Source organism: Perissodus microlepis, chromosome 1 (assembly GCF_051167445.1).
Source record: "Perissodus microlepis isolate ML-2025 ecotype Zambia chromosome 1, ASM5116744v1, whole genome shotgun sequence".
In the NCBI taxonomy this organism is placed as follows: domain Eukaryota; kingdom Metazoa; phylum Chordata; class Actinopteri; order Cichliformes; family Cichlidae; genus Perissodus; species Perissodus microlepis.
The window spans coordinates 7,654,798-7,668,038 of NC_140461.1; the positions used below are offsets into that span (position 1 = coordinate 7,654,798).

Consider the following 13,241-nt stretch of genomic DNA (forward strand, 5'->3'; position numbering starts at 1 on the left):
AAGGGACATGTTAAATTCATCATATGAGAAAATGTTATTATTTGTGTAAGTTTGTAAGCTGATAATGGTGCCTTATGTAGTCCTTACATTGGTTAATCTCTTTACTGTGCTGTTGTTGGTATAGTGACATCATGCAGTGGCCGGGCTTGATAATGTTGTCACACATTATCTCTGTAGATGGATGAATGTGGCTTAACTTGTTCCAGTGTAATTCATTCTACGTGGCGTCCTTTATTTTGACTTCAAGCTCACAGAGCAATAGAAAGCCTTTGTTTTTCTTGGTTTTTGTGTTCCTTATCACATCAGCGGTCAAATACAGTTGACAGAAGATAAGTAATTTCTTGGCTTTTCCTGTCTTTTCTTTTTTTCCTTTGTCTGCCTGTCAGCTAACATTAATTGCATTTTATTGACATGAAAGTAATGAAACCTCTGCAGCCAGAGATACAGGAGTATATTGACTGACTTATATTATATAGACTTTATTAGATGACTCTCTCTCTCTTTATGTGACTCTACCAGCTGCAGCTTTAGCTTCATGCTTAGAATAGCAATGCATCTATAGTGTAATGTTACATTTAACTTCCCTTAGGTGGAGGGCACTACATATCTTAACACTTGATATGAATTGGTCCGTCGTGCGAGGCTTGGCTCTGTCTGGACTAAAGATAGCAAATTCCATGCACTCAAGGCTTTTTTACCTTTTATGTCCCTGGCCGTGCATTAAAAATAAAACAAACATGCCCCAGTGAACACCAGGGTCCTGACAATATTCTAGCCTGAAGTATGAACATAAACTAAACAGCCAGGGGCTGCCTACATAAAGTAAACTCCCAGCATGTGGAGCCCAGACACTTATCTCCCTTGTCAGTGTCTCCCTGCCCCAGGTTAATGAAGGGTTTGGGCTGGTCTGTGTTGGTATTCTCTAAAAATGAAAACATATTTTTCTGTATTTAGATGCAATGTCATCAGACAAAATTCCTTCAAGATGGATTTTTTTTCTATTGAGAGTAGTATCTAATATACATGCACAGAAAACATCTGAAGCAGCACATTAGGGATTCATAAAAACTTCATCTCAGCACTTCAGAGTATAAAATATCATCAGTAAGACCGGAGCAGTCTCAAGGAAATAAATATTCTGGTATTATTGTTTAACTAACAGTGAATGTACTTAAATTGAGATGAGGAAACATAAGTTAAAAGAAACAAGAGATAACTTTGGTTTAGTCTGATCTGCTGTGTAGATGTGGTGTTTGAGGTAGCGAGGAGGAAGAGGAGAAAGGTCTCGGTCAGCGGCACTCTAAAAGGGTTCAGACACTGCTACAAGGCCAGGGGCTGTTTGTGCTGGCTGACACCTTTCTTACTGCAGTAAGAATCCAGTAATCCAGTCTTTCTCCAGCTGGCTAGCTACCACACCTCCCCCTTCCTTTTCTCCTTCCTTACATCTTTCTTCCCTCCAAAGGGGAATTTCAAGATATTAAAGTCATATTAAAAATAAAAAAATCTAATCATCCCTGCGAGGAATTTCTAAATTGATCAGAAGAGGTAAAGAAACCAAAAACAGTGAGATGATGTGATGTGGTGTTTAATCCTCTCCCTCCTCTTTTTCCTGTCTTTCTTCACTGTAGATGACAGTGAAACCTCACACCAGTCAATGTTCATTCAGTAAAAAATTCATTTCCTGTGTGTTGTCCGCTGTAAGGCTGTCAGGCTGTCACTTAATTATTTAAAGAAATGCCCATCAAGTGAAGTCAGCAATATTTAATTTACCACTACTGGCGTCAGGGGCACCCAACTGATTTATTATACAGACCCTTTAATGTGAACAGCTGTTTCCTGCTAAAAATAGGTCAGAGGTCAGATAAAATGAACTTGTTCCTTTTTTTTGGTCATTTAGATACAAAGTCATGCATTTTATTCTCTCTCTAATCAATAATTATAATACATCAAAAGGGCAAAATGGGTTATTTTTTCTTTTTAATTTATCTGGTTTATTTCTGCCATATTTCCTTATGAAGTGATCACAAGCCTCTGAAATGATTTTTAGATACTGTTTTCTTTATTTCATATGATACTGTGTTATTGTGAGTTTTTTAGATGAGGAGTTTATATTTCATAGTTTAAAGCACTTGAATCATTATGAGGAAAGCATCTTAATTATAAAATATAAGAATAATGATTTGTTTTTACTCTTCAAAATATTGTTCCACGAATACATTCCTCCTGCATTTTTGTCCTTATAATCTGCATCCGTTATCGTCTGAAGTCTAGTTGTTTGAAGGCTAGCCCTGTGGCTCTTGTGTTCTTGGTGGAAGTTGGAGGAAAGAGTTGGGTAGTGGTTCGGGGGCCCTCAGCCACGGCACTTCCCACCAGAGCGACCTCTGACCTCTGGTGCCATTAATCACTAGGCTTCTGATGGCCGTGTCCCTGGGGAAAAATCAGTCCGGGGCAAAGGATGATGGGAGGTGAGGCCTGCAGCCAATTACAGATAGACTCAGAGCAGACGAATGGACAAATCAGGTCTTTACAGAGAGATGAAACACCCAATAGCTGTCTGCTTGAGGAAGAGATGGTTTTGTGTTGGTTGTGTTGGTAATCATAAAGTCTCTAGTCTTCTCTAGTGGAAATTAAGCATTGAGGTTGAAGTGGGAACAGGTATTCCACCAGAGCAGAGTGCATGCGAGGCAGAGTGCCACTGTGATCAAAAGAGATGTTTGGGCCTGGTCTAATTAAGCCTGTTAGAGCTAAATGTCTCCAGGGTTGGAAAGGGAGCAGATGTTGAACACCAAAGGCTGGTGACATGCTGGTTTTCGCAAATGAGGGAACTGTCTCTGGCTAACTGCCCAAGCCTTGCTAATGTGATTTTTGGTCAATTACAGTATTATTAAAGGTGTTTTCCCACTGCTTTCACACGTGGCTGAGCAATGTTGAAATGTGAAACATGACCGATGTCACACATGGAATAATTAATCCTTTTTTTTTGTTTTTTAAAACCACATCTGGTCCACTGAAGATGTATAAATGGATATTTGTGTTTGTTTTCTTCTGTCTGAAATTGTTAACTTTTTGGCTTTATGGGTTATGTTCTAAAATTGTATGTAATTAATAAAGTCTTGTTTTGACTTTATTGTACAGCAAATGATGACAGAGGTGTTGGCGTGAATAAAAATCCTAACCAGCTGCTGGCCTGTCACTATGGGGCCAGCGTTGTTGTCTCATTTGTTGTGCTGTCATTGTTCACAGCCTGGCCAGTATGAAAACATGGCTTCCTGCTGACCTGCAGTTTAATTCACACATCAATAACCCCTGGCTGATCTCTGACCCCCTTAGTTGTATTAATTGTTTAATGTAGGATTGATGTCCAGCACTGCATCAAAGAATGATGGTCGCAGCGTAGCGCTGCTGGTCCTTTTGATGCATTGCTTGTTAGTAGAAAATTTAGTAGAAGCTCTCCATTCTTCAGCTGGTACATTTGAACATGTCAATTGGCCAATGGCAGCTGTTTCTCTGGTTTTTGCTTTTTGTTGATGTTGTGTTTTTTAATATTTATACAATTTCACTATCAGTCAAGCTTTGAAGTCAAACTTTGATAGAAGCTGGCACCTTCACCCAGAAATTAGCGCCAAAGAAAAAGCTGCATGCCAAAATGAAAACAAAACTGAGCGGTTTAAATCATTCTAGAAAATTTTATTCATTCATTTATTGGGGTGAATGAGCAATTTATCCAAATCTGTTTAAAAAAACAACATTGCAACAATATAAATTTAAATTTGGTGTTGCTCTTTCCACCTTACTCCCCTCTAATACACAGCAACTAATCCACACTATTATTACTCCAATTCTTTCCTTCCTTATTGCACATATTTCATCATTTTAGCAGAATTTGAATTGCCATTTTATTTACTTATTTTGATAACCAAATGATCAGAGATAGTGGCGCAACAATTGTGTAACCAAAATAAAAATGTCCCAATTCTAATTCACTTATTCATCCTTCGATACTTTGGTGAAGCTTTTAGTGTCCAGCTAGTCTGGTGCAAACAAATGGGCTGTAAATATGGCACATTAATATAAATAAATATATATAATATATATAAATACTTCCCTCTAAATATATCCCTCAAAAGAAAAAGTGACGTAGGAGTTTTGTTCATTAGGATTATGGTTATTTTAATGTCTTGCTAAATCCAGTGGAAATGCACACCTGGTCTTAAACAGAAACCTTAAACAAATTCTTGTTCCTTTCTACGACTCATCTTCTCTCTCTTACCACAGGAACTCAAATAATCTATAAAAGAAACTAGCATCTTGACAAGCTCACTCTTGATTTTCTATTAATTGGCTGTGAAGATAGGATCCCCTTTTCCCAGAACAATTTTGTGCAGCTTTAACAAACTAAAAAAAATCCATCAGCTATAAATACTACATTAGATGTCACCATCGACTGTGTTATTTATTTATATGGATAAAGGTGAACTTTTTAATTTACTTCATTTTACAGGTACGGTGGTCTGTTTTGTGTGTGTGTGTGTGTGTGTGTGTGTGTGTGTGTGTGTGTGTGTGTGTGTGTGTGTGTGTGTGTGTGTGGTATTCTTTTAGGTGTTTTCTGCTTTTTATGTGTTATCGTACCTACCAGCTTTCTGGACTGTCTTTAAATGCTTAACCCTTAGCAGCAGGTTCCAAAAGCCTTCAGGCTTAATTAGTGCACAGAAGAATGAAAAAGTAACACTGAAGTTAGCCTGTACTTCCAAAGCCCGTTTAGAGAAAGATTTGTTAATAGTGACTTCTGTGTAACAGGTTAGAGGCGATTGATTTTCAGTGGATACAGTAGTAGTAAAACATTTCCTTGACCACTAACATTAAGACACCTAAAAGGTCATAGTGCTTTGGTAGTGCCATCATGGTGTCTTGATCTCCCCACTCCAAAGGTCCATGTGTTCACCTAGGACCTTTGCACATGGCTTAAAGGCATGTTGCTAACTTAGGAAAATGAATCGGGGCTAATCTTCATGGCCTGATCACACTGCTATTTCACAGAGTCATTAATGAGTCCAATTCCAGGTTAAGAGCAGCCTGTGGAGGGGCTGGCGGATTGACTGGCATTAACTGTGAAGACAAATCTGTACGATTCCCCTGTGCTGGGCCTGGCAGCAGTAACGCAGAGGGGTGTGGATTTACTCAGTGCAATCCTCTAAATAAGCTTCATTATACCAGCCTATCCATGAGCCCCCCCCACACCCCCACACCCTACCCACCGCTGCCCGTGGATTAGCAGGTTGTCACGATCCTTCAGTCCCCTCCTCCTGCCTCATGCTTACACTGTTGCACATTGCACTTTTTGATTCTGTTTCGTACAGGAACCGCCCACTACCCCTCCCTCTTCATCCACCCACCGTATCCTCCCCTCAAGCTCCCAGCAAGCTTCGCTGCAGATAAGCTGTTGACAAGATTAATGCATCTGTATCAAAAGTCTAGAGCAGCTTTGCTTTGTGTTGTTTGTGAATCCCCTTTTCCAGGTCAAGCTAAATTGCTTAACTGGGCTAATGTGTTTTCAAGGCAAATTCCACAGGAAATAGCCCTTGCCACCCATGTCTAACCAGTATCCTAACAACCCTTAACAATATGTAGAGGTCACAAAAGTATATTGGGTGCTTCACCATTGAGTGATATTTTGAAGCAGAATCCAATTTTCACTGTAAAAACTTCAAATCAAAGTCATTCTTGCCTCTAGGCTGATTCGTGTTGGCAAGACAAAGTGCCTGTTTTAATTAATTATTAAGAGTCATAATTTTTACTTCAAATGTCACTCAGAAACTGTATGTGTATGTAAGGCTGATAAAAATGCTTAAAGTTTAGTGTTGTTGGCCCAAAATGAGCTTAAGCATGTTTTCGCACAGGTTATATTTATAGTACACATGCTCAGTGTTTCATCACAATACAGCTTTTATTTCTGGCTCAATCCAGACTGCTGGCCTAATCAGCCTCACTCAACCTACCAGAGCTCTGAACAAACGCTCACATGTTTATTTGCGATCTGATTACCAGAAAGAAAAACAGTGAGGACACTTTAAAACTTTACCACAATAAAAAGTAGATATGCCTGCCAACACACATTTCTATCTGTCATGGAACTCAACTGTGTAACTGCATCAATGTAGCAACATGATTGACTCATATGATTCCCCTATCTCACATTTGTTTGACTCTTTGTGGACAGGGGAGGGGGGTTAACTGCCATCTTTGCTATTAAGATATTCCTTCAGGACTTTCTCCTCTAGCGTCTCTACAAGTCAAGATATTTCAGCAGAAATTCGAGTGTTAAACACAGGTCCTTTTCCATTGTATTAACATTTACACCTTTTTGCATGTTCCAACCACAGACCACTCTAACGGTTGTGCTCGTGGGAGTTCACGAGTACTTCTGAGTGGCCCTGGAAAAAGAAAAACTGCTGGCTGGGCTCACTGTGACTAATTAAACTGGAAACAACTGCTATTTTTTTTTAACATAGCAGAGGAAAGGTTTATGGTCATTAAATTTAGCCATGCACTGTGCTTAAATAGCAACACAGCCAGTATGTTGATTCTCTGCTGCTTCTGTTATTGTTGCTGCTCTGCCTTGCTTTGAATTGACGTGGCAGTCAAAGTGGTTGTTCACTGCATTAAAAACAAAAAACTTGAAACGGCTGATTAGGATTGTTCCACCTTGCTCCTGCCTTATTTTTTCCAAAGTAAAGGTGCCTATTGGTAAAAGTATTTCATTTTAGAGGGAACTCCATTGTGTGTCAGTATTTGGTCAGAAAGAGCCCATTCTCAGCATTAAGGTTCAATGTCTGAGTATTAAAAACTTTATCCATGTGAGACATAAATGCACTTTGAACCAAAGACATCCTTTGTAAGACATTGTTTATAATTAACTGAGCCATATTTGTTTTCTTTTCCTGTCTTCCGTAGGAACCCCAGTCAATCGTATTCCAATCATGGCCAAGCAGGTCCTAGATCTGTACATGCTGTACAAGCTGGTGACAGAAAAGGGAGGCCTCGTCGAGGTTATCAATAAGAAGATCTGGAGAGAAATTACAAAGGGACTCAACCTGCCTACCTCCATCACCAGTGCTGCTTTTACTCTGCGGACACAGTAGGTCTTTGCATTTGTGACACAAAGCTAACTAATTAAAGGTGCTGGAACCGATTAAAGAATTTCAGCAGCTTTCCTCATCGTGTGGAAGCCAAAAGCTTCTTCAGGCACTAAATATGTTCATTTCGGGAGCATTTCAGCCATCTTTTCCAGTTGTCCTTCTCACTATGTCTTTTTTTTTTTAAATAATTCCAGCTGTCTAGAGAATTGTTGCGACAGCTAGTTTTACTTCCTAGTATACATGCGGAAACACGCCTCCTGCGTGCACATGCAAGGATCCGCTCTGGCTGCAGCTTCTAAGTAGACATGTTGTTAGGAGTGTTTGGATTTGTGTGTTGGAATGAGTATGAATGTCATTCATTGGAACCCGTACCTGTGTATTTATACACACACAAGTTTTCTCCACTGGCCAAACTTTTCTCTTTACCCCCAACCCCTCAGTGCATTACATCACACATGATTGATTTCCATCGATTTATTGATGTGAATTTGGTCAGAGTTCACAGTGACTAAGGTGGGGTTTGATTGACAGCTTATAATGTCGAACCCTGACTAAAACTATATCGCTCTCTGGATGGAAACCCTTTAGCAGAGGTAACACCTCTCTATCTTGTCCAGCAGTACATATCCCTAATGAGCCTTGATGTATTTTTAATGTTGCTGGACTGTTGTGTAGCATTGGTCGGCTAGCTCTGTCTAATGGATGCTGCTGCTCGTGCTTCTTATTGATCCTTGGTACTTCTATCCCACCATTATGCAGTAAGCACGCATAATGTGTATAATGTGCTCATTTATGGCATGGAAAACATTGCAGAGCTGTGACTCTGCATACTTGCAGTGCTGCTGTGATGTCATGCAAATATAATAAGTACACCAAACATGTTTTGAGCAAAGCTTTAAAGCAGTAAATTCTATATAAATTCATACATTTAAGAAAGGAGGTTACTTTCAGTTTACTGAAGTGGCTTGATTTATAAATATGCAACCTAATGTCTGTTGTAAGGATCAAATATTAGAGAAATAAAGTTGCAAAAGGTTTTTAATGTGTGAACGTGCACAAAGGATTTGACACGGGGGGCAGAATCATTGTGACAGCACTGCTGGAGATAAAAGGTTAGGTCTTTATTCAAAGCAGTCTGTTTTTTGTTCTAAACTAAGGTACAGACAAAAAACAAAAAGTCGCAGTGAAATAAAACAGAGTCATCTCTACTATCTGAACAAATACACGGAGCTATATACACATTCGGATAAACAGTGCATCTCTCGGTGCACATGTCTTCGTACTGCAGCTTTAAATGTCCCCATGTGTGCTTTTTTTATGTTCTGTCACATTTATAGAGTGCTGGATGCTCATCTTAAAAAAAAAAAAAAAATAGTCAGAGTGTGTTAGCATATGTGCAAGTAATCTTCATTAGTCAATAGGTCAGAATAATTTTTTTGTCTAGTCTTAGCTCTCTGTGTGAGAGACAAAATTGTTAATAGGTTCTTCTCAGGTGTTCATCTCTGTGGTCAGAGAAGCCCCACCCATTTGCTGTGCAAATGAACTGTAAATGATGGGAGCCTACTGTAGAAGAGCCCAACAGTAGGTAGGAGTAAATTACCAGAATAGGTTCACCTTAAGTCAAATAGTACTGGACAGTTTTTGAAGAACCAAAATGTTAGACTATTGACAGGCTATTAATGAGACATATTCAGTTTCATATTGGAAGAAGGAGAAAAATGTTTTCTTTTCTTACATATTCATAAAAAGGGTGCTGACGCCACTGCTGTACATGTTAACAGATTCTCTCATTTAATATTATATTTCAGCTGTAATGTTTTGATGTAGTCAAATATTACAATATTATTTCTGATATTTTCTGTGCAAATCTTTCTGTCGTGATCTCACGTGTTACTGTGCTTTGCGTTTTCCTTAAGGTACATGAAATACCTGTACCCGTATGAGTGTGAGAGGAAAGGCCTCAGCTCCCCAGGTGAGCTTCAGGCTGCCATCGATAGTAACCGACGTGAGGGTCGCCGTCCGTCCTACAGCAGCAGCCTCTTCCGCTTTTCTCCCTCTCCCAGCACTGCTCCCCACATCCTCTCACCCCCAAAGATGCACCTTTCCAGTCTGGGAGCGGGGGCCTCAATAGCTATCAATGGCCTTCAGGCCTCACCGGGACCCTCTTTGAAGAAAGGTACGTGCTTGAAAGCTTGAGGTTAAAGAAAACACCAGAATCTGATCTATGCCCTTTGGTTAATAAATAGAAGTGGGGTTTACTTTCTGTTGCCTATCTGGCAGCTCTCAGATGTATATACTGTGTGTTAGTCTAAAGGTCCTTTGGAACAATCAAGGCCACAATGAACTAAGTAAATGTTTATATCAGAAACTACAACTGCTTGATACTGGTTACTATAGCGTGGGTGCTGCTTGTTAAGACCTTGAAAGAGATTGTAGAGAAATGCTGCCCTCTGTTGCAGTTTTGAAAAACTACACCTGTGAAAACAATTGATAAACCATAAAATAAAACATTAGCTACAGGAAAGGCTCTGGTTTTAGTAATTTGATGAGGACTTTTCCCTACATATGGAGCCTGACACGTCGCAGCATTGTGGTCTGTTTTTGTCAAATATCCATGTGAATGTGAGTGTCTGCTTCCGTGTGTGTCCCTGTGTGTTTGTGCATTTTTAGTGTTCATGTCTTTGTATATGTATGGAGTACACCCAGTTATCTGGGTGGAACCAATTCTGCCTCAGGCTATCGAGGCCCTCACCTTTATTACGGCTTAATAACATAGTTGGGGACACTTTGTGAACTTTGCCTTTAGTCCACATAGTTGGGATCTGGTTGATAACTGTCATTACACTGCTATCTTTTCTGAAGTTACTTTAACTTTGTTGGTGTGTGACTCAGTTGTGAACCCCAGCAGAATCTGTGCTTTAATTTAAAAAAAAAAAAAGGATTTTGACTCATATATTGGATGTAGCTACAAACCAGTTCTACTTTGTTATAAATCAGTGCGTTAAAAAATATTTATAACAACAGAAATTAAATCAGACGGCTAAAGATCAGTTTAATCAAAACGTTTTAGAGACATGTAGAAGGCTTGCAGTTTCTTCTTTGTTTCTCTTTTTGTGTACTTATACTGCTTTCATTACAATCCGAACCAAAACACAGCCAAATGTGTTTGTTAAGAAATGTAAAGGAGTCCAGCATAAAGTTTCAGACACAAATTTTGCTTGTCTTCTGCAAAAATCTGACATTCAGTCTGGTTTTTCTGCTGTTCAGCTAAACATTTCTCTCACAAAATGCAACTTTTTTTGGAGATAGATATACATACTAGTAAAATATAACCGTAACCTATACTGAGTTTTCCATGGTTTTTTAGAGGTTGCGTTTCTGGGAAGTGGTGGTGTTATTTTAAGGTTGTTTCCCTGTGTTTTTTTTAATTTAATTTAATTTAATTTTATAGAGAATAACCCTTGTAGTACCCCTGTACTTATAGTCCAAAGTCTTTAATCTTCACAAAATAACATGTTTTTAGAAATAATGCAAACTTATGTGGATAACTTTAACTTGCATACATAAAAAGAATAAACATGTTTTATCAACACAACTCCATTTGTGGAGTAAGCATAGTCGGGGCCTACAAGTTTCTGGCTGTTGTATATATTTGTTTTTGCTGGTGAAACACCCAGTTAGCGGAGTATTTGTGTTGTGTTACCAGCGCCTCTCTTTAGAAAAGTTCAGTCCTGGGTAACCTGTATATGTTGTAGTTCAAGTGTCCCATTGTGTGAAGTAATGCTGCCTGCTTGTAGCCACTGTGAAACGCATGCCGATAGGGGTGATTGGGTTACTATAATTCGGCTGTGAATAGGAGACATTTCAGTATAACAGTTACTCAGATGTTGCGTACTATCTTCACTGCCCCAGAAAAGGAAATGACACATGTAACCTAAAACCAGATGTCTCACTACTTCACTTAGAAATTGTGGATCTTCTTGACAGATACATCTGGGGCTTGTCTAAACTCTGGTGTCTTGCAGAATTTGAGGCTCTTTGACACAGCACTCACATAAGCCTTTCTTGAAACATAATAATCATTTGTGATCATTTCATTAAAATTTGTAGTTCCAGTTGCCAGCTTACCTTTTGTCTGAGAGCAAGAAACCATATATATATTTTTGTTTTGTTTTGTTTTGCCAACACACAGACCTCACACTTTTGTTTTCCCATCCATTCTGATGTATGTTGCCTAAATACAAAATTGGAATCATTTGGCTGAGCAAAAACATTGAGGTCCTTCATATCAGCTTTTCTATAGTAGAAAAAAACCCTTAAGTACTGGGTTTAGTATAGTACTATGGATAGTACATATACCCACTTGTCCAATCAAGGTGTGGGCTTTACTATTATAGCTCCCATTAGGTAGGACTGATAACCTTTCACATTCACCTTGATAGATTCATGCATTTCAGTTTTCAAGTTACACAGAATCACGAATCACTCCTTTTGACTTATTCAGACTAAACTTCAATTTTTCCTCCAGATGATCTGACCCCACCGATTATGGCTGCAAGACCTTCCATGGCGCTGGCTCTGGGTCAGCAGCAGGTTGCTGGCTTGGCCAGAGCTGCCACACTGGAGCAGCTTAGAGAAAAGCTGGAGACTGGTGGTGGAGAGGGGCCAGAGAGGAAGATGGCCCGCCTGGCAGAAGAGCAGCAGCGCCTGATGCAGCAGGCTTTCCAACATAATCTACTGGCCATGGCTTCCCAAATGCCTATGAACCTGCGTCTGGGAGCCCCTGCTATGCCTACCAGAGGTCAGTGTTGAGAAGTTTGTTGAGATTATGTCTAAAAAAAACCCTGGAAATGAAATACAGTGTTTGTTTTTCTATTGAAGTTAGAGGTATCATATCATGGAATCACAGTTTTAGTGTGTTTTGAGACATCTGTAAACTTTGGTGAATGTTTGTGGTGAATATCCATCAATATTCTCCAAAGTCTGTGGATATCTCTAAAGAGCATGCTGCTGTCATGGACCCAAACCTATTGCTGTACATGGGATTGGTAGCAAAGCATTCATTAGCCAACAGAAAAAAATCTTTAAGTGTAAGATATTGTTAACATCTTTTCACTGCTTAAATTTTTTCTTTCTGTGGGGAAACCTGAGCTCGTTTCTTGTTCTCATCAAACCCACCAGGCTAACTCTTCTGCCAAAAACAAATGTGTTTTCCGTTGCAGAGCATGTAGCTGCAACCGATTTACCAAAACCCATCAGTTAATATGTTTTAAGCTGCTGCACGACTTTGCAGAAATCTGCATACATTCTATTCTGTAATTATTTGAATAATTTCATGTATTTCAGGAATAGCTGACAGTGCTCTTCCCTTGGTTAGATGTTGTTAAGTTGTTTTTCTTGACCATGGAAATAATTCTGTCATCATGCACATTAGTTGTGTAGTTCAGCATAAACTGTCAAGGGTCAAGAAACTGACTAAATACATATTATGTATTAATGGTGAAATTATCAAGAAAGAAAATACACAAAAATAATCTCTCCACTCTTATTTATGTTTTTCAGAAGAGAAGCAGCAAGACATGTCTCTGAGTATCTCAACCAATGGAAATTCCAGCATTACTGTCTCAGTAGAGGTCAATGGCACAATCTACTCAGGTGTGTATAATTATAATAATAATAATAATAATACATTTTATTTATAGGCGCCTTTCAGACCCTCAAGGTCACCTTACAGTAACACATAAACAATATGACAGATCAGGTGTATGCAATTCTAAACAGATGGGTTTTGAGTAGTGATTTAAAAGTGGTGAGACAGTGTGCGGTCCGTGAAGCAAGTGGAAGTGCATTCCAAAGTCTCGGGGCAGAACAACTAAAGGCTCTGAGTCCCATGGTAGTCAGGCGAGCAGGTGGAACTGACAGAAGGGAAGCTGAAGAAGAGCGGAGTGTACGAAGGGGTGAGTATGTATGGAGAAGATCGGATAGATATGGAGGAGTAAGGTTATGAAGCGCTTTGAAAGTGAGGAACAGGCTCTTGAAATTGACACGGAGGTGAATTGGGAGCCAATGGAGCTGTTTAAGAACAGGTGTTATATGTTCAGTGGA

At 39.3% G+C, this 13,241-nt stretch overlaps 1 protein-coding gene across 1 annotated transcript in view; it reads left to right on the forward strand.

The window, feature by feature from the left end:
- The window catches only part of LOC146393249 (AT-rich interactive domain-containing protein 3B), a 59,515-nt gene that overhangs the window by 40,260 nt on the left and 6,014 nt on the right, over positions 1 to 13,241 (forward strand). Inside the window, exons 5-8 of the mRNA XM_084928557.1 lie at positions 6,952 to 7,135; positions 9,053 to 9,312; positions 11,665 to 11,937; positions 12,699 to 12,791. Of these exons, the coding sequence (XP_084784683.1) occupies positions 6,952 to 7,135; positions 9,053 to 9,312; positions 11,665 to 11,937; positions 12,699 to 12,791 (810 nt within the window). The remainder of the gene's footprint in view (positions 1 to 6,951; positions 7,136 to 9,052; positions 9,313 to 11,664; positions 11,938 to 12,698; positions 12,792 to 13,241) is intronic.